Here is a 23,262-nt window from a genome sequence, read left to right on the forward strand (position 1 = left end):
TAGTCGTTTTGCAATATTGCCCATACAATATTACCCATACGGTAATGGTTACATTTCATACTTAAAAGCGAATGTTAGGTTACTATCATAACCCTAGTTCCCTGAAATAGAAATGTTAACTGTTAACCTTCAAAGTTGGAGGCAGTGTAGGAGGTATTAGTCAAGCATAAAAGCAACAGTGGGCTTTGAGAGGATTAATCTATAGTACAGTAAATGTAGGGGAAAGGGCTATGTGATAATTACACCACACTTAATGCTGTGTTCTTATTGTTCTTTCTATTTTAAACATTATCCAGAGCTTACAAATCCAAGTTATGATCTACTAAAACCTAGCATAAAGACATTTCTTTCCTTGCTGTATAAGCAAATATATTTTGGGTCTTTTTTTTTTTTTTTTTACTGTTAGATTCTCTCTTTAACTATAAAGGTTACGGGTACATGTCATACATTAAATGAACGTGCACATATTAGGCTTTCATAACAAAAAAAAAAGTGAAATAGTCTGAAACTGACCCTGTTCAATACAGATAACAAAAGCCACAGAAAAAGAGAGATGCTTTCTAGAAATAAAAAAACATTTATTGTTTGTAAAAAAATATTTTAGCATGGCCAACTCAAATCTGACAGTGTAAAATTAAACTTCAACATGTACTGAGCATGGAAAAAACATTTTGAACAAATTGAATAAAAAATTAATGAATTCTAGCCATATACAAAAGGGACCAAAAGCAACCAAAAACACAGAGTAATTGAAAATGTGCAAAACCCCCCCCCCCCCCAAAAAAAACAACATTCAAATTATTCGTCCCAGACACCCTGATATATATATATATATATATATAGATATATATATATATATATATATATATATATATATATATATATATATATATATATATATTGTGGCAGGCTGGCGAGTGGATAGAGGCCCAGAGACAGACTGCAGTTCAAAAAAATAACTATTTTATTATAAATAAACACAAAATGAAAGGGCACAAGGGCCAAAACAAAACAATTTAAACACAAAGAAAGACAAAAAGCAAAATTTACAAAAATAACAATCTCCAGGCTGGGCAATGCCTTCACTGGATTCAAGCTCTCCAAACAACCAAAAAAAACCAACCTGCTTCCTCAGCTCCCTCTCTCCAAATGAGAAGCAGAGGCCTCCTTTTATATCAGGTGGCTGGGCGCTGATTGATCGTTAATCAACCTAATCAACTAATCAACCCCAGCCACCTGAACATAATAAACCCAGGCAGGCAGGGGAAGTTAACCCCATCCCTGCCAATTTAAAGGGCAGAGCTTTGCTCTGCCACAATATATATAGGAAAATAGGTTCTCGTGCCTTCGATGTCGCCATTTCTCTTACTTTGTAAAGATTTTGGATTGTAAAATATGTCCATGCAAAGTTTCATTAAGTAAAAGTAAACTAGTTCATTCACTATAGACTTCAGAAGCCAGACCAAATCAGAACTGAATAAGTAGGTCTGCATTATGAATGTGACAAGTATATGAACATACACTAGATACCTCTCCACCTCCACTACATCCTTGTGACAAAAAAAACTTGTAATAATAATTACAAGCAGTACTATGAATATTAAACTTGTTTGGTTCAAGTAACATTTAAACCAATTTGGTGGCAATTTATGAAACTGTCATCTACTCATGCAGCTCTGCTAAAAGGTCCTCTGCAGAGAAATAAGCATTCACTGAATGCCTGCAGCGGTCCCAAGGAGGCTGCAATCCAATTGTTTTTTCAATTTCTTTGTAGGAATAAACAAACAAAGAGTTCCCAGATGACAAACAGCATGGACTAGTATGTTAATTTCACTATAAAAAAGCACCTGCTTGTGGTTACTGTTCTTTCTACACTATTAAAGTCCAGAGAGACAACACAACAGTTCCACTGTATTTTAACATAACAATCTAACAAGCTTCTAACGTTTCTGATCTCCATCATGAGACCTCAAGAAATGGGTGTGGGGCCATGCCAAAAGTGAAGCATTGAAATATCTGCAAAGAGCAAACCAGTAAAGACTGTTCATTAATACTTAATATTACTAATTAATGAATGTACCGCCATGTCTGTCTTTTAAAGACAGTGTGATACATACCGAGTGATTGCAATAGCTATTAAGAATTACTGGCATTATTTTAGTACCTCTACGTAGAGTACAAATTATTTTATTCAAAACCAATCTCACCTTACATTGGACAACTTGGGGGAAACCCATCCATAGAGAATAATTGGAATAATAAAAGCTACTGTGTAGAAAAATATTATACAGTACAGAATGCACATGGGAGAAACAATTACAGTTTCTTTTTAGAATGCACATAGTACCTAAACTGGAACCTGTAGTTAAAACCGGTTATGCATCATCAACCAGAGGAAACATCTTGCCAAAATCCAGCCCGCTTCAGCTGGAAAGACCCCTATAAAACATTGCACTACTGCATGTATTCATATGCTGTTTGTTTTTTATACTTTTCATTAAAAGCTGATAAACATTGGGAAACACTGCCTCTGATTTCTACGCTACAGTATCTCAGTGGTATTTCTTTCTTTTCAATAGTTAAAGCCTACACGTGTGAGAAATTAAACTCAGGAATAAATCACATCCATAACAAGTGTGAATGGATTACCCAGACCCAAGGTTATAAGTAAGAAATTACATATGGCCCTCAGTTTGACATCTCAAACGAATGGGCTTCACTTGCGGCGGTGAAAAGTGTATTTCCCACAGCTGCATCCATTTGCAAGCTTAGGTTTTTGAACTGCTCTCTCTAGCTTTGTTTGTTTTTCACATTTTGCGACGGGAGACAGTTATTAGACCAATGGCCTTTGCTCTTAGCAACAAATTGGGTCGTTAGGTTTATTGCTATCGATTTATTTTGAAAAGAAACATTAGTTGGTATCATGGAACAAACATTGCAGAGATAATAATAAAGTTAAATGTCAACTCTATTAAAATATGTATGCAAGTAATTTCAAAACGATGTTAGCCAGTTGTATCTCCCAATGGTAAATAAAGGAATTGGCAAAACGAATAACACAGGCCTGCACTGGGGATTAAACTGCCTTACAAACACAAAACAATCTTAAAATGCTTTAACTATTAGTTTTAAACCTATTTTCTCAACTGGCATTATAATAACATTTACACAGCTCCTTGTCAAGTTTTCAAGACTTTATATTCAATTACATTATTATAACTCAACTTACTCTGCAACAGATACAATATGAGGATCCCACCCAATCTCACACTCAATATAGGACTCCCTGTCTATGTCTGGAGGGGTCCCTACATCTGTTGCACAGGAAGGGGATTCGTAGCTTTGTGACAGGCTTCAGGAGTGAAAATGATCAACTGTGTTTGATATATGACGGAGTATTGCTGTATTTAGATTAGGGCGCTTCCCTTAATGAATTTGCCGTACATTTGGACTAAGGGCTTATTATAGCCATATGCTCAGTAATCTTCCAATAGAAGGGGTAATGCTAATTTTCAGTATTTACTGGTAATAGTTAAGGACAAAAGAATAATAATGGCAATGCCAATAATAACGAGCAATATAACAGTTTAACGATCAGCGTTGTAAACAAAGATGCAGGTTAAACAAATACGTATAAATGAGAAGAAACATGTGAAAGTATATGAATGCTTTATTGTAAAAGTATGACTGTTAAATAGGAGTTTATTTTTTAATAAAATCATTCCAGGTGAAAAATGTTTATTGAATAATTAATCCTGTTAGTAGGCGGGGCGGGGGATTCTAAACTACTGTGTCTTGCTTTAGGAGGATTATTAAATCAGTCGAGATCTTGTCTGTGTGAATGAATGTCAGTCATTGCATTTACAACCCGCTTGTCTGTGAGCATTAGTTGTCATTTGTAGCCTGAGTAAAGTATCCAGAGCATGAATAAATATTGATTTAAACCTGTGAACACTACCACGTTGCTGTTTTCCTACGTTTTAAAGACCTCCGTGTTCCTGTGAGTATAATGTGGCTGGGGGGAAGCTCGGACCATCACCCTGTTACAGGCAGGATAAGGTGAAACGGAAGGCATTCTATAAGCTATCGTTTGGGGGCTATTTTCATGTTGCTTTCTCATTTTCAACGAGCTAAAATTGGCATTTCATTTTATTTTGAAATACGTTAATAAACTAAGAAAGCCATAGAAGCTGTGGATGTGTTCAATTAACCGGTAAATTTGTGCTGTTGAGATAAAAAATAATGAGCAAAGTGCACTGCAGAGAAACCAGGACAACAAAGCCGGAGAGGCTAGTAAACAGCCCTCTGCACTGAACAGCTCTCTTCAGTGTGTGGGCGTTTAATCGCGCTCTCTTTCTTCCAGGCTGCTGTCATCGGCTCCCTGAGGAGCATAAGCCATTACAGCAGTGTCCTCTATAGAGAAAGCACGGGGGCTTTCCCAAGGACACATTGTTAATCTTATATCTATTTGGGCACATGCTCCACTTTGTTTTCTTCTTATTAAAAAAATAAAATAAATAAATAAAATAAATACATTTAAAAAAAATCATGAATTATTTTTAATGAAATTCTATATTTTAGGCTATTCCTGCCACATTGCAACACCCAGTCATAATCTAATTAGGAAATGTTTTCTCAGTTACTGAGTTGAACATTCCTCAGCTCGTATACTTGAGAATACCCCACTGGCTACTACAGGGTCACATAACCAAAAATAGTTCAATTGCCCACAAACCAGCCTATATTCACTCAATATGGTCTTCTGACGTCACTCAGCAGTCAACCGTCAAATGTATTGCCCTCTGACATCGTAGCCTGAAAAATACGAGACAGGGAGTGACCTTTTATCATTGTGATGAAACTTGTGATGAAAATAAATTCAGGGAGTGAATTTAAATTGAGTACCATTTTCCAATTGTAGGCAACTGCTTAAGGGTTTTATTTAACCAGAGGTTGGCTTTTCTTGTGGTACAGTCCAGCTTTACAGGTTCATCACCATCTTAACGCTCTCCCTCCAATAACAAAACAGGAAAAGGAAATAGTGTCTTGAATATGCAGTGCAGTAAACTAATAACAGCTCTACTCCAGTGATTCCCCCATATAAAATACACAAATTACAACTAGCAACAAAATAAATGTGGTTCACCTATTAAACATTAACACTGCCACTAACATTATTCAAAACATTAAAGTTGCTGCTATACACTAACTTGTTTTTCTTTTTTTTTCACAAAGCCCTTATCAAATTAAGTAGATGTGTAACCAAGGTTTTGAGCAGAATGTGGAGAGGAAATTAATTATTAAACCACTATGAATGCCTGTCACTTCATTCCCATCTGTCACGCCCTGCAGGAAATCGGATTTGTCTTGCAAATTCGTCAATTCAAAAATAACCTTTTAGATGGATGTCAGTATTACTAACAATGATTACATTTTTTTTTTTTTTTTTAAGTTAAGCTCAGACTGAATTTTTTCTTAATTAATAACATTTTGACAGGGAGCTTCCCATCCATAGCTATCATTACACTTGTCTCCCTCCCTGTCATTTGTTATGTAATATACATTCTTGCAGCAGTTTATAAATACAAACAATAGAAATAAAAAAAAAACACTATTCTATATTTCTTGCTTATCTGTAACATTTGCAACAATACTAAAACTGACAAACAAGAAATACTGAAATATTTTGTGTGTCAGTCATTTTTGTGTTCTTTAAGAAACATAAGATTATATAAAATAACACATTTTGCGCCATTCATGTATTATTTACCAAAATCAACTCAAAACATATATTTTATTGTGTGATAATATATTCTGACCCTCACATTATTCTTGTTCTATTTGCCACACCAATACCCTGTACTGTGAAGTGGGTGCAAAAAAACTAATCTTGTCTGGCCTTCATTAAAAGTCCATGGTACACAGAGGGCCTGTTTTTCATAACTTGGGGAGTGGATTTTCACTAAACTTATTCAGGGTCAAGGGAATAAATCTGCTTTTGTATTTTAACAAATATAATGCTTCTGTTCCACTCAGTAAAGTTATTTATGTTTCTTTAAAATAAAAAAAACATTGTAAAAGCATAACAATGCCTCTAAAATTATAGAACAAATATTGTAAAGTAAAAACTTTTAAAATTGCAAATACATAGAACAAATATTGTAACGTAACAACTTTTACAAATGCAAATATCTGTAAATTGACACAAATGATAAAGTGGTAAAGTTACAGAAAGCTACCAGTAAAAAAAAAAAAAAAAAAACTAATTTGTTATGGCTACACTGCTGGCATTTTCTGTGATTTTAATGGCATGTACCCTATATGAAACAGAAATTTGAAAGTTTTAAACTGATTTATGGATCAATGGATATGTGAAAAAAATATTGTTGAAAAAGATATTGCAGGAATATGTACAACACAACAGGAAGCAATGGTAAATAATGTGTTTGCTGTTCTGTAACACTATTTGTACTAGGGATGGCATGTGGAATCGAGTAATCAATTAGAAAATGACTAATCACATAATCTATCATGTATTGCAACAAATATAATGGGTCTGAACAGACCCATTAACCATGCTCAGTGAACATTACATTGTGAAATATGTAAAACTGAAGATAGAATACCATTCTTTAAACAATCCCTGAACAATCCCTGTGCAGTATCCTCCTAATCCACTGTGCATAATTTCATCACATTGAAAATGTGAAAAGATAATTACATTTCCTTTGGATGCAAGTAATAACCAGTTAATGTGTGATTGTAAATACATTAGGTCACGTGTGGAATCTGTTCAGTTTTCAGTGGCAGCTCCCGTGGATTCTATTGTGGGTACCTGTCTAAGAAATTACATGTCTTCTTCACATTATGATACAGTGTGTAATTAGTTCTTGACTGTTCCTGTAATAGAACAGAGATCCTGGGCAATCCTTCTCCAGATTAACAATATTGAGTTTTATGCATTAGTCACACATACCTGTCGTCCCTGTCTGGGAGGGAAGGGAACAGACAGCCCTGTAGATATGAGACCCAGTCTCTCATCCATCAGGACAGTGACACTTCTTCTCCCGGAGGTTAAAAGTAGCAGAAAAAGAGGACTAAAGCAATTCCCTTTGCTTTCAGGAGTATTGAGAAACACAAAGAAAGGCTCTTCTGTATTCATTTTTTAAGCATCTCAAATACTTTTTATTGGCTTGTTAAAGTTTAACCTTTTGAATGCCTCACAAATAGAATCTTTCTGATCCAGATGTGCCATGGTAAAAATGACGGTGCAGCGAGATTTGGATAGTTCAAATAAACTGTCACTGTCAAACACTGTCAAATCCGATCTACCTCCACTAAACACAATTGGTTACAACATCTCATGATATTTATATCTCCCAAAAAAGGTTAAATGTCAGCACAGACACAGTCCCGAAGGAGGCAGAAGTGATTGACAGGTTCGGCGGCGGAACTGGATCTCATGTAAAGGACCCAGGTGAAGAGATTCCCATTGGAAGACGTCACTGAACTAACTTATCACATTGTTTGCTGAAACCCTCTGGCTTATTGAACTAGATGCTCTAGAATGAGTATGAAGGGGTACTATGTGACATTCATAGTGAAAAAAAGAGGTGCTCCGAATTTCTATTGTTTTTAATGGCTCATGACTTGAGCTTGTTTAGTAAGAAATCATTGTACTGAATTGATTAACAAAACACTAGTTCAGTCTAAGGACACCATACATCCTTTTCTTCAAGCAAATGTCACTGTTTGGCAACTTAATAGGCAAAAGATAAAGAAAAATGCTCCAGTTTAAATGTGTTTATTCTGATTTACATGATGTGGGCTTCTCTCTGAAGTGCAGAAGTATGAAAGAGCTCATTTAAAACCCCCTGGACATAAATCCTCAAATCAGACATTTAGGCGACCCTGTGATCAATTCAAATTCAGCCACATAGTATTGAATTTGCTTGCCCATATTTTTTTTTTTCAAATATGCATTGCACGGTGGTGGAGAATCAGAGATTGCAGTGCCCAGAAGCAGCACTGAAAAAAAGCTTTTTAAATTTAAAAAGACTGTTGGGTTGTAGATACATTAAAATGTATACTTAATGCTTCAGCTGTTTTAATGGATTTTAGAAAACATCAGTAAGAAATGCTATACAGAACAAATTAAGTATTTCTTACATCTACAGTGTTGCAGGAGTACAGGACAATGATTACACTCTGGTGCACCAGTACCTAGAGAGATGATAAAATAAGATGTTTTTGAAGAGAACTACTGAAACCACAAGGGTGCTTTAAACTTCACCAGAATGTGATGACCGAAACAGCAAATAAAATACAAAGTGATTCTAAACAACAGAAAAATATATTAGCAAAACAGACTTATTTTATCTGTATTTTGTGTACTGTTGTACTGCGTGGAAGTGTTTTTCTCTTTTATTTTGAAATATGTGATGGTGTAGAGGGTTTTATGGAAGTCCTGAGATGCTGGCTATATAGGTCAAATATTTAGCTAATTTAAAATAAAAATACAAACATATCAGCAGGAATAGATGTTTCAGAACTAGAAGGTATTATAAAGTGTTACTTTTTTGTATGTGTGACTTAACAAAATGTTGCTTTACTTCACCCTCCGAGTCCAGACCTCAAAAGATCACTTCATCCAACACACACTGACAGTGCCTTGGTTCCCATGCAAAGCAGCAGCCTGTAATCAGGAGCATCTGCAATGTATTTCTGCCTCACTGTGCACAAGCCTGTGCAACTAAAACAAGGCCAACCAAAAACACTCACTGGAAATACATGTAGGACTTATTTCATTGTCAAGTCAACCACACTGAACTCAGGAGAAGCAAATGTTTTATGACGAGCTAAGATAAGCACCTGGAATTCAAGGATTGCAACTTAATATCTCCCCAGTTTGAACTGTATGCATAGATGTATATTTCCAGCTGAATTCTGGTTAAGATCAATAATTTTGACCAGTTCTCGTGTTATTCTTGCTTTGGATTTGCATTGCCTTAGTACTACAAAAGAGTATATTGCCTGTCCAAAAACAGTTCCCTTGTACAAAAATAGCCAAGTTACAATCCCCAGTAGGGGACTGTAACAGGGGGATGTTACCTGTGTGAATAATGATAATAAATGAGTCAGACACAGAGCATTGGTTGTTGAAACACCACACAGGCGCGCAGATTTAATAATCACAAGTGTTGCCATTAGGGTACCAGCTAATGGTAACCTACCTGACCTACTGCTGTTGCTTCCCGAGTACACCCCCCTGTGAATCAGGACCAGTGGCGTAGCTAGGAGGGTGGTTTTAGGGGTTAAACCCCCCCCTGAAATGAATTATTGAACTACGTGAGACAATTTAAAATATTAGCCACGTGCAGAAATTCTCGATCCATCACCAACATACACCCGACACCCCCACCCCACACCAGTGTTATTAACCATCATCAAAAAAACCAAAAACAAAGCGCTCACCCCGAAATAAAATCCTGGCTACGCTACGGATCAGGACTTAAGCGCTAGGCGAGCCTACCTGCTCTATCGGTTGCCTAGCAATGTGTCTCCTGTTGCGCGTCCAAGCTGCAAACGTTCGCGCAAAAAACAACGACAGGGCCCTAGCTGTCACATGGATAAACACAGAAAATTCCACGAACATTCATTTAGTATTGTGGTTATTCCACAAAGGATGATGGACCCTTATTAAGGCGTTAATTGGTTGTGTATGGCTATCCATATGAGTGAAAACACACCACTCCAGGAAATAAAATAGATCTGTTGAAAAATGTGTTCTTATGGATATGTGGCACCAAAAAAAATGAATGTATGTACTTCAGTACTTCCAATTGCACAAGCACTTCTCTAGCTAATGTACATGCAAAACTCCAAAATGACAAATGGTCAATAAACTAGACAGATTAACTTCAAACAGCCTAGGATGTATTAAACTAGCATAGCTATCTAAGCATACAGAGTACATTATTTAAAATAGATGCTTTATTACTGCGTGCCATGAATGTATGGGCAGACAGATCCAGACTATTAGGTATGAAATTTTACACACACACACACACACACACACACACACACACACACACATATATATATATATATATATATATATATATATATATATATATATATATATATATATATATATATACATTTTTTCACAATTGACCATGTTTTACGTTGTATATGTTTCTGCAAATACTTGAAAATGAAAACACACGTTACAATAAAAAGTATCAAAGCAATGATCAAGAAAATTGAAAATTGTCTCTAAATCTTGGATTCCTCAAAATAGCCACCCTTTGCCTTAATAACAGCCTCACAAACACGAGGCAATCGGTTAACAAGTTTCAGCAGGAAATCACCCAACATGTCTTCCCAGCTCTTCTGCAGCAATTCCCAGAGATGTAGGGCACATCTGGATAGCTTCGCTTTGACTCTTCTGTCCAGTTCGTCCCATACAAGTTCTATGGGATTGAGGTCTAGAGACTGGGCAGGCCAGGTCATCAGATTGAATGGTCCTTCACTTTCCTTCTTTGCCCGATAGTTCAACTTTGAGGTGTGTTTCGGATCATTATCTTGCTGAAGAATGAAGGACTGCCCAACTAGCCGTAATCCTGATGGAATGGCATGCCTCTGAAGTATGCTATGATTGACATGCTGGTTGAGCTTACCATGGATCTTGTAAAGTTCACCAACTCTGTCACCAGCAAAGCAACCCCAGACCATGACACTGCCTCCTCCATGCTTGACAGTGGGAACCACACATGCAGAACTCATGTGCTCACCCTCTCTGTGTCTTAGAAATACTTGGCGGTTGGACCCAAACATTTCAAATGTTGACTCACCGGTCCATAAGACAGACTTCCACTCCTCAAACATCCAGTTTCTGTGTTTTTTGGCCCAGGCAAGTCTCTTCCTCTTATTCTGCACTCTTAGCAATGGTTTCTTTGCAGCAATTCTTCCAGTTAGGCCAGCTTCACGCAATCTCCTCTGAACAGTTGATGTTGAAACATCTGTACTTCTAGTAGCATTTAGCTGAGCTTGTATTTCAGGGGCAGTTAATAGCCAGTTTCGCAGACTTGTGACTCAAATAAACCTGGTCACCCTTGGCCTGCCTGACCTTGTTCGGTCCTCATGAGTGCCAGTTTCTTCAAATCGTTTGGTGGTCTTGGCCACAGCAGTTACAGACACTTGCAAAGTTCTTGCGATTTGTCTTAAAGATTGATCTTCATTTCCTAAAGTAATTACAGACTTTTTCGCTGCTTAACTGAGTGTATTTTGCCATTTTCTGCTCCCTTACATTCAGGAATGACAAACTTGTGCCTATGCTACCTATATTTATAGTAATCATGGACCCTAACCTGTTAACAATTGGGAACAAAAGGTTAATTAGGTAACATGCTAGTTAACTCAGAGAACATCTAACAAAGACTCTTTTATATTTAGGCCAGTGTTCTAACACCGAGTTATACACATTTCAGACTTTTAACTGACTTGGGCTTCAGACTGAAATCCCCTTGCTTTGGGTGACCAATTCATTCAAATTGACAAGATTTACATTTTCATTTAAAAATTAAATTTTTGAACGCAATTCACTTATGATTATCAGCTTATATTAGTACACATATCATTTAACGAAATATTAAGTGTTTATAGACAAGTTTAAACAGTTAAAAGCATAGATAATCATGAGGTGTAGTCAAGCAGGTGTACTCAGACTTTTGACTGGCACTGTGTGTGTGTGTGTATATATATTATATATATATATGTATATATATATATATATATATATATATATATATATATATACACACACACACACACACACACACACACACACACACATATATATATAAATATATATATATATATATATATATATATATATATATATATATATATATACACACACACACACACACAGAGTGCCTTGCAAAAGTATTCAGACCCCTGACCAATTCTCTCATATTACTGAATTACAAATGGTACATTGAAATTTCGTTCTGTTCGATTTTTTTTTTTTTTTTTTTAAAACACTTAAACTCAGAATCAATTATTGTAAGGTGAGATTGGTTTTATGTTGGGAAATATTTTTAAGAAAAATAAAAAATTGAAATATGTTGCTTGCATAAGTATTCAACCCTCACACATTAATATTTGGTAGAGCCACCTTTCGCTGCAATAACAGCTTTAAGTCTTCTGGGGTAAGTATGTACCAGCTTTGCACACAGTGTCGGAGTGATTTTGGCCCATTCATCTTGGCAGATTTGCTCCAGGTTGTTCAGGTTGGTTGGAAGACACTTGTGGACCGCAATTTTCAATTCTCATGGGATTGAGATCAGGACTGACTGGGCCACTGTAGGACATTCACCATTTTGTTCTTGAGCAACTCCAATGCTGCTTTGGCCTTGTGCTTGGGATCACTGTGCTGCTGAAAGGTGAATTTCAGCTTCAGTTTTTTAGCAGACTGAAGCAGATTCTCTTGCAGTATTTTCCTTCAATTGTAACAAGATGCCCAGTCCCTGCTGAAGAGAACTCTCACAGCATGATGCTGCCACCACCATACTTCACTGTAGGGATGGTGTGTCTTGAGGCATGGGCAGTGTTAGGGTTGCGCCACACATAGCGCTTTGAGTTTTGGCCAAAAAGCTCTATCTTGGTCTCATCTGACCACAAAACCTTTTCCCACATCACAGCTGGGTCACTCTCATGCTTTCTGGCAAACTCCAGACGTGCTTTCAGATGGTACTTTTTGAGTAACGGCTTCTTTCTTGCCACCCTCCCATACAGGCCAGTGTTATGCAGAGCTCCTGATATGGTTGACTGGTGCACCATTACTGCACTCCCAGCCAATGTACTCTGTAGCTCCTTCAAAGTGATTGTTAGCCTCTCTGTGGCTTCTCTCACAAGTCTCCTTGTTTGAGCGCTGTTTTGAGGGACGGCCTTTTCTTGGCAGTGCCTGGGTGGTGTGATGCAGCTTTCACTTCCTGATTATTGATCCGACTGTGCTCACTGGGATATCCAAACACTTGGATATTATTTTGTACCCTTTCCCTAATCTATGCATTTGTATTACTTTATCTCTAACTTCTGTAGAATGCTCTTTGGTCTTCATTTTCCTTCAGATTCACAGCCTTACCAATGATCCTTCAACAGCAGGGTTTTTATCCAGAAAATGTGACAGCAACTTTAATGGTTCACAGGTTGAGGCCAATGGTAAGGTAATTGTGTCCTTGTTAGGGCAATTTCTTTCATCGGTGCAAACTGGGAGCTTCCACAGCACAGGGGATGAATACTTATGCAAGCAAGATATTTCAGTATTTTATTTTTCTTAAAAATATTTCCCAACATAAAACCAATGTCACCTTACAATAACTGATTTTGAGTTTAAGTGTTTAAAAAAAAAATATCGAACATAACGAATTTCAATGTACCATTTGTAATTCGGTAACATGAGAGAATTGGTCAGGGGTCTGAATACTTTTGCAAGGCACTGTGTGTGTGTGTGTGTGTGTGTGTGTGTTTGTGTATATATATATATAAAATGGAGCAAATGCTAAGTTGATACATACACAGTAATACAAAAATTACTGCAAAAGACACACTGTTCTGAACCAATGTGATATTCTGACCACAGTGACAGCAAACATCTACTGTAAATGTTGCGCAATTAATATAGCAGTTCCATGTGAATGGAGACTAAGCTCACTGGCTAGGGCTTACCTTTCAATTGGTTTTTTCCCACAGGGTGTTACAGAAATCTAAAATAAGGGAGCTGGAGGAAAGCAACATGTACGCTGACGGATATACATTCAAAATAACTGGCACTGGGGTATTTGTTGCCTGTTTTACCCCACCCAGGCCCAATGCTCACCTAATAACACTCTTCAAATAAATGAAAATAAGTGGTAACCCTGAATTGTTAGAGGAAAGTCTGTTGGGGTTATCTCACACGCTTCTGCGATCCCCACTAGACTAATGAGTCCAGACAGGGACTTCCCCTTCTGGACCTTGTTTCCAGGGTTCAGTAGCTTGGTAATATCCCTGGTTTATGTTCAGTGGGTGAAAAATAGTCAATTGGCTTGACAGTGGGTGGAGAGGTCACTTGTAGACCTTTAGTCATCCTGATCAGTAAGTTGGTTGTAGTGGTAAGGCAATAATCAAATTGATCATTCCAAATCGCGTACAAAAACATAACAAGACATTTAATAAGCAAGGGTTCTGAGTTACATCGGGCAAAAATTGAAAGATGAAGATGAATTAAAGCGACCAGGGGACCTTTAACCATTGACAGGCCATCCCCTTGCATGTTTCAATTTTTCAGAATCCTCAAAATGGTCACATTAAGGCAAGTCTGTTTAAAAAAGAAAATGGATGAAATACAAGTGAAGGCTGCAAAACAATCAATCAGCCTATTTTCACAGGCCACTGGTGGAAATTTACAACACATTCAAATTACATCTAATGGTTCCTCTAGAACAGATGATTAAGCATCCTCTATCCCCAGGCTTTCTCTCAGATTGAAGACCTGTCCAGATACTGTGTGGCTTTTAAAAGAAAATCTGGGGAGAGATAAGTCTTCCTTCCTGTCTAAGGATTTTAGGAGTTGATTTAAGTTTATTTATTTATTTTTTTAACAGCAGGCCTACTGATCAGTGTTTCTTACTACACCTCATCAATTCTGATTCTACCAGCTCCACTTCAGGAGACGCAGGGCCTACTCTGTTCATCTTACGTTTTTGTGAAAGGAATATAAGATATCATTGCATTTCCAATTTCATATTTTGACTGCAGAGCACTTCTATGTACATTTCCCTACAGTCAAGCTATTGATGTTGTGCAAATTGAGTAGCAGTTCCATGTGATTTGAGCATAAGGCTAGGGCTTACCTTTCAATTGTTTTGCTCCCAAAGGCTAATGCTGGAGAGAAAGAGGGAAAATATAAAGATAACAAATGTTAGGAATACTAGAAGACTAGGTCTGGGGTACTTCTTGTTGCCCAGATAACCCTATTTAGTCCCCTTGCTCACAAAATATCTTGGTGTACCTGAGTAGATAACAGTCATTCAATATACACTAACGATTATAATCAGCCGTCTCACCAACGCAGTGGAATGCTCATGTACTATTTTGGCACATGTCCAGCAGTTATTTTGAAAGTGGATCACTAGCAGGATTTAAAACCAGTGAGGAACAAGCCAGAACTGAACAGCGACACTTGTGGTTTTCAGGTCTTGATTTACACAGTAGAAGGATCTGAAATTTCGAAGCGGTGATGTATACTGTACTCAAGACTGCCAGTTATTCCCTTTAACATGTTTTTGCTGGCAGGTATTAAATGAAAATCAAAACAAGCCTTTTTTAATGTGTTATTTCCACAGCAAGATGCCAAGAATATGCAGCAACAGAAGGAGAGGGGGTGGCAGTATGTCATCCACGCGGAAATGGTGAGGAAGATGTGCAGGGTTTGTGTTGCCACTGCCATAGTGCCCCGCAATGAGGTCAGTATTGCCCTGCCAGTGCCACCACTACTACCAGAGAGCTGCTGGCCTGAGTGACGAAGAAGGGGAGGAGCAGCCGTGCCCGGAGGCAAGCATAGGAGTTGATGCCTGCCCAAAGGCCAGGAGGAGGAGGAGGAGCTCCCTGTTCAAAGGCCAGCGAAGGAGTAGCTATCTGCCCAAATGCCAGAAAGGGAGGAGCTGCCGTCCTGCATGTCTAAGGGGGAGGAGCCATTGCCCTCTCCAAAGCCTCAGGAGGGAGAAGCCACCATCACCACTGCCATAAGACCCTGCACCCCTGCCAGTGCCACCACTGTCGGAGGGCCCTGCGCTGAGGTCAGCATTGCTGCTGCCAGCGCCCCCCTGTCCGGAGTGCCAGAAACCACTGCCATCGCTGGAGTGCCCAGCCCTGCTGTCTCCAGCACCACAGGGAGAAGCCCCGCTGTCTCCAGCACCACAGGGAGAAGCCCCGCTGTCTCCAGCGCCACAGGGAGAAGCCCCGCTGTCTCCAGCGCCACAGGGAGAAGCCCCGCTGTCTGCAGTAATATTAAAACGTATTCATTGTATTTCTGTACCTTATCTCAGGTATTTTAGTTTAGACCTGATGTTGGTCGTTGAAGCCAAATAAACCATTGTAACCAGGTTAGAGAGAGCTTTGAAACAATTCTCTGCATCTGAAATCATTTTGTGCACCGAATGGATGGCCTGCTGTAACAAAAACCAACAACAAAGATAAAGAGCAAGCACAGCTGGTCATAGCCAGCAAGAACAAAGCCTGACGAAGATGAGGTAATTCTGTTAGTACAGCTACGGCTGCTTTCCAGTTTGCTTTAAGCAGAAACCAAAAGACAACCCTACAGCTATGGCCAAGTACATGGAAAAATACAAAGCGGTACTTAATTCAATATGGTTACGTAACGCTATTCAGCAGATTTCATTCAAAATGTGTTCATTCTATAGAATGATACACAACTTTTGGCCATAGCTGTAATATGAGAAATATTCATGGACTTCCTCCAATGTTAGCTTTAGTTGCCCGAGTTATAACATCAGTAACAGCGTGAGAGATATCACAATTAATCCTGTTTACCTAACTGAACAGGTGTCAATTGGCTTATCCTTTTACTGCCTGCTCCAGTCCCAGTAGTGTCAAGATGGATTAATAGGTTTGTTTTGTTTTGTGTCGAGACCTTTTATCTCTTTTCTGTCCGTCAAAGAAAACAGCAACAGCCAGCAACTCCCATATGGGCTGTGAGTTCAGCAGAAACTATTGCGACCCAATGCATTTATTGAAGGGCTGGGACAATATCTTGAGTCATCATGTTTTCTGTATATATTTGTTTTATATTTAAAAAAAAATAGATTATTGGCCTATTATTGTTCTCTTCAATTTAGAATGTCCAATTACATTCACTCACCGCAGCAATTCCCCACACACCTCAGCAGAACTGAAAGTTCAGTGGCTGTCCTCCGATCCCATGACCAAGCAAATTTCTTCTTTACACCCAGAGGGTTGTGTGGTTTGTACTGTCAAATACATCTGGTGTACACAGAAAATTAAACCCCCAAGTTAATTAAAGGCAGTGCTCCAATCAGCTCCCAGTGTTGAAGAAGACATTTTAAAACGAAAATCCATTTTCTTTAATGTGTGTGCCATGCAAAACTGCACATTTGAGACCTATAAAGATTTTAATATAATAGGGATAAAATGCAGAAATACTCGAGCTAATCCACTAACTAACTAAAAACTGCATGTATTTCTGGTTCTTAATTAAAAGCACTTTAAAACATAGGAATATTTCCCAAAGGAGACTCTTTCTTTATCTTTAAAAAGCACCAAGGGACTTCTTAATGAATCCAAAGCAGATGCAGAATTTTACATCTCTCCAAAAGAAACCTCAAAATGCACAGCAATCATGCAAACCGTGCATGAGTAGCCCAGCAGGAATGAGAGCTTGTGGAAATGCTACTGCCACTGTACAGTGCCAGAGTGTGTTCTGCTCTGTCATCAGCTGTGTGAATCACGGAGGCCTGGGATTAAGTACAGCTCTTTCACTGCATTATGCTGCTCTTAAACCTTTTACCAGTGTTCAATATTTCCTGCAATTCATCACCAGCAAACATAACTCACTTTAATACATTTGCAGTAATGTTTACATTCTTCCTGGACTCCACAGAGCAGGGCATAAACAGTTGTTGGAGATTATACAATGGGAAAACTTTTTTTTTTTTAATGACACCCCCAAATATCTATTTTTATATTTACTGTATAATCTTTTGTAATATGAATACAATTCAAATGGGTAAAAATGTTGAAATGTTTTATAGAAAACATTTGTTAGATAACATTTACTGGTCAACAAAAAGTGGATTATTCCATTTTGGAGAATGCATTGAAAGGGAGATTTACAAACTGTAGCCTCCAGGTGGCACTACGCTTTACAGAACAAAATAACGTAAAAGCATTCCGATCAGCCTCTCTTTCTTAATATTTCTTACTGAGGCAATATTTATTTTGTTAGTGTGCTATGGTAGACTTACAGAAGGAACAAAGATGGAAAATAGAAAATGCAACTGAACACAACAGAAGCAGAAAAGAAGAAAATCGAATTAGCCTAAAATAAAAAAAATTAAAAAATGACTCAACTGAAGCCAAAAGGTATTTTTAAGCTTTGCTGGGTAATATTCTTGAAAATCCCTGTGGTTAGCAGTATTAATGGGAGAAGCAATTTCATAAAATGCCTTGAAGGAAAATGAGAGGATGTTTATGAAAAGTACAGAGTGATTGACCAACACTCCACTGCATAGCTTAGTAATACTAAATGTAACATATTTTGGAGGGACACTTAAGAAAACAAAAACTGTACTGTATTTGTAATACAGATGTTTTTAATGGTGCTTTTCACACCTCTGCACATTCTACCAACTGGGGATGCAGTCCACATCACTCAGGGGCACAATACTTATTTAAACACTTATAACGTTAAAGTCAGTTTCAAAGCTGTTTTCAAAATGACCGCTCTAGAACACTGGGGTTTGAGATTTGTCCTCTAAATCACTGCAGGGAGAGCAGATTAAATAAATAAATAAATAAATAAACATAACACAACAAGTGCTCTGGCTTATGTGGACAAAAATCCTTACACTATCAGTGCACTACAGCGTCCATTTTGAAAAGAGCTTTGAAACAGACTTTAACGTTATTAGTGTAAGTGTAAGAAGTTGTCAGGATGTTAACAATGAAAAGAAAAATTACAGGTACATTATTTAAACAGTTGTAGCAACACGTGAGGCCATGTACCGCTATGTTTTTTGGAACTCCATTACTTACTCTTCAATATAGTCCCTGTCTGCAAAGACCAAATGTGGTGTACAGCTCCTGTATAATTTAATAAATTAATATGCAGTCATGTGCTTCTAAAATAATAACTTTTAAGACCTCATAAAATAAAAAAAATCAGTAACGTGCACCAACCAACACAAAGCTGACTACCAGCCCATAGAGATGGAAATACGACTCCTACTATGTAGCATTCTTACCCATTCCAGGTTTTAATATGTGCTTGATTAGCCTCAGTATTTATAGATAACAAGCTCAGGTGGGCGTTTTATTAAACTCATAGTAAAACTAGGAATGGAACCAACTGCTATGCGATGGGAGTCTTTTTTCCAACCCTGAGCCCACATTGAAATTGTCAGATCTGCTGTCTTGCCTTTTGTGACAAAGATTTACAGCAAGGAGATGCAGATTTTATATGTTATAGATTACATTTCCAGTGTAGCACTTGCATAACACATATGTGTTTAATGAACACATGTGCATCTGTATAGAACTACTCTGACTGTTACCCTTGTGGTATTTTCCTCAGGGCTACATTATTGATCCACTGTACATTCCTACACACAACAGAGGTTGATGAATCTTAGGACGTCAGTATAAGGATCTACCACGGTTTTGATTATTAAAATATACCCCCAGTGCATTAAACACACACACACACACACACACACACACACACACACACACACACACAAACACTTTAAAACCTAATTGCAGCACATATTTTTGCTGTGTTTTTATAATTATCATCATTGTGCTTTGTTTAATTTCTTGACAAGCATCCAGCAATATTAAAGCTGTGCACAGCAGCATTGCAATCAGTGTTCATTTATCAGGGTTTTTTTTAAATGCCACAGAAGTTAAATAAAGCCAATCAAATAAATACATGCATACATAAATAAATAAATAAATAAATAAATAAATAAAATGACAAATTTGACAATCCTATCACACTTACAATCTGGTATTTTTAAGTACATTTACTGACTTACAGGGTTAGCTTTTAGTGTATTTCTTGTTTTCAGCAAAAGAATGAACGTATTACCTAATGAAACAAAATTTAATAATAAAACAAACAAAACAAAAAAAAAGTGAATCCATGTTTTAACTTCAAACAGGACTATTCTGGCATGTAAACAAACCAGACTGTCAACAAAGCATGCTTAGTAACCAAGTAAAGTACACAAAAGGATCATTGAAGTCTGTAGTAAACAGAATACTGAATTATATTATTATGTCACAAAGTTATTTTGGACAGTGATGTTTTAAAACTGTTTTTTTTTTGTCATCAAAAAAGAACATGAAAACGGAAATATGGTCTAGTGCAAATTAAACAGATTATTGACGTCCATTTTACTCAAATACTGTTTTTTTTTTCCCCCATAAAAATGCAATGAGCTTTAAAGAAAACATGTTGTAGTTACCTTAGACACAATAATATATTTATACAACACATCTTTACTGATAAGTTTCAACCATAGTCCTGGGATTCTTTGGTAAACGTGCATCTTTGGTAAAGTCCATTTGAGATATTAAAAGAATATCAATTCACACGTATCTGCTAATAAATAAGTAAGTAAATAAATACAAAATAATAATAATAATAATAATAATAATAATAATAATAATAATAATAATCGTGTGCAACAAAAGGCCAGCTGCTGATACATACATCTATTTAACTGTATTTTAAAAAGCCGTTTGTAAATATAAATAATAAGGTTAATTGAACTGCGCTTACTTACTATATAGCAGGAGTTTAGTTTGGTGCAGTAGAGCTAGCGAAAAACTCCGCAGATTTTCTTCCTCCGCGCATCATTAGCAGAACCTTTCCTTGAGATTACTCGAGTGCCGCGGAACCAATGCAGAGGAAACCTTGGCTGGACAGCAGAGCCGGTAAATCCCTGTTTTGGGCACGAAGGCAAGAAGCAGCGTGTAAGAGGTGTTTTGGGGAAAAGGAGGTTTGCTCTGATACTAAACAATGAAGCCGAGCCCAGTGGTTCAACTCGGTAATAACAAATGAAATGCTACGAACAGCATTTAGTTGCGTCCACCTCTCGACTGCAGAAGCCCCACCCCTGCTTTCAACTTGCACCACTACTTTAAAAACAAGCACAGTAGGCAAGCAACTTCAGCACTACAGTTCATACCAAAGCTAGTTGCACCGTATTGTGCAGAAAGGAACCGGTTTAATTAAAAATAAAATACAATTAAAAAACATAACAGTCTATATGTTAAAGTTAACCTTACACTGTATTATTTATTTAATGTCTACAAAATAACACAAAACTGTGTGCGTCGATGTAGGAGGAAAACAGTACTGTGCTGTTGCTTTTATCTCTGCGAGTTTTGTAGTGTCTTTCTTATAGCACGGGTTTCAATAACAGATTTTTGAGAGTGTGTTCTATACAGTATGTCAGTGGTTCAAACGGCACCCCTGGCAGGTACCTGGCAGTGTTTAATTACTTTAATTAAACACACCTGAGACTGTGACGTCTAAAGCTCAGGTGATACAGTTAGGCAATGACGCTAACTTTTCTACCAACAGAGCGTTTTTTTTTAAATTATTTTTTTTATTTACTATGTGTGCACATTCTTTTCAATATATATGCATGTGTATATATACAGATGTAGTCAAAAGTTTACATACCTCAATGGAAATGTATAATTTCTAGCAATTTCTCAAAAATTAATAATTATAGGAACAAAAAATGTGTAGCAAAAGTTTTGCTTTTGTAGACGAGGAAAGAAAGTTACAAGAAATATATGTCTACAATTATTTATTTCAGCTCCAAAAATGCTAATTCAAAAATATTCAATCCCCTGTCAAGGAAAATCAAATTAATAGCTAGTTGAGGCACCTTTAGCAATAATAACCTCTTTTAAACAATTAAGATATTTGTCAATGGGCTTTTGGCATGATTCTTTAGTGATTTTTGACCATTCTTCAATGCAAAATTGTTCCTGTTCATTCAAATTTCAAGGATTTCTCTTGTGCACAGACTTCTTCAACTCATACCAAAGATTCTCAATCGGATTTAGATTGGGACTTTTAATAGGCCATTCCAGAACCCTGATTTTATTCTTCTTTAAACATTCTGTAGTAGATTTTGTGTGCTCTGGATCGTTGTCATGTTGGAACATCCAATTGCGCTTTAAACCAAGTTTTGTGGCAGAGGGTTTCAGATGATTGGCCAATATCTTTTGGTATGCTATGGAATCCATTTTACCATGCATTGCAACTAAATTTCTTGTGCCATTAGAGAAAAAAACAGCGCTACAGAAGGATATTACCACCTCCATGCTTCTTTGTACACCTCACCAGACTTTCTCCAAACTTAACAACTATCAACGTGACCAAATAGCTCGATTTTTGTTTCATCACTCTTCAAAACCTTTGACCAGAACTCATATCCATCGTTCAAATGCCATTTTGCAAACTTTAAGCAATTGTCCTTGTGACATTTTCCTAAGAGTGGCTTTTTTCTTGGCCTGAGACCACTGAGACCTTCACCATGCAATACTCGACCTGTGGTTGAAATGGAAACCCCAGTCACACATGCAGCCAATTCACTTTGAATATCATTGGCAGTCAATCTCTGATTGTTATTAACCTTCCTCACAATTCTTCTACTTGTTCTTGGAGAAAGAACCTTACTTCTTCCAGACCAAGGGACCGTTGTGACAAGACTACTTCTTGATAATAGAAACAATAGATGAAATTGGGATACTCAAATGCTTGGAAATGTATCCTTCTCCAGCTTTATAACAATAAATAATTTGCTGATCTTCAGATAGCTCTTTATTTTTTCCCATATTGACTTCTTGATAATGACAGCAGTCATCCTGTGCCTAACCCTTTTATACTCTCAAAGAATGTTCACCTACAATCCAGCGTTTTCTAGACTTTTCTAGAATCAGGTTCTGCATCATCATATTGAAATTTCTAGCACCTTGTAGACAATACTATCATAGCATCAAAGGGTATGAATACTTTTGAATTAGCATTTTATGAGTTTTTGCTGAAATAAATACTTGTAGACATCTATTTCTTGTAACTTTTTTTCCTCATCAGCAAAAGCAAAACTTTTGCTACAAAAGATTTTTCCTATAATTCTTTGTTTACCAATGGCAGGTAAAGCAGTTTGCTTTTAACTGGAGTCACTCTTTGGGTTTGCAGTGAAGCTCTCTGCGCTTCCCCCTTTGTGTGCTCCGATCCTTTCACCAGCAACTAACCAGTCTTTTGAAATGGCTGTGTCATACAAAATGATGTATGTGCACAACAAACAGATTATTATTCAAGGGAGCTGACAATCTTAGTGATTGCTAGTCTAGGTAAAACAAACACATTGCTTTCATTTCCTGTTACCTTTTATCAGAGTGTTGTACGGCTAAGGCAAATTCTATTATTTT

General features: G+C 37.3%; 1 protein-coding gene across 4 annotated transcripts in view; it reads right to left on the bottom strand.

Annotated features, from left to right (window-relative positions):
- The window catches only part of LOC121329642 (synaptotagmin-12-like), a 60,433-nt gene extending 39,548 nt beyond the window's left edge, over positions 1–20,885 (bottom strand). For 2 of the 4 annotated variants that reach the window (XM_041275343.1, XM_041275339.1), the window contains exon 1: positions 20,595–20,885. In XM_041275343.1, coding sequence (XP_041131277.1) covers position 20,595 — 1 coding nt within the window. In that variant the 5' untranslated portion in view covers positions 20,596–20,885. Of the gene's footprint in view, positions 1–4,735; positions 4,816–4,905; positions 5,012–14,900; positions 14,932–20,594 lie in introns of those variants that run through there. The other 2 variants (XM_041275341.1, XM_041275342.1) reach the window with 2 other exon arrangements.
- Positions 20,886–23,262: the final 2,377 nt, after the last annotated feature.

This window comes from Polyodon spathula, chromosome 17 (assembly GCF_017654505.1).
Source record: "Polyodon spathula isolate WHYD16114869_AA chromosome 17, ASM1765450v1, whole genome shotgun sequence".
Lineage (NCBI taxonomy): Eukaryota > Metazoa > Chordata > Actinopteri > Acipenseriformes > Polyodontidae > Polyodon > Polyodon spathula.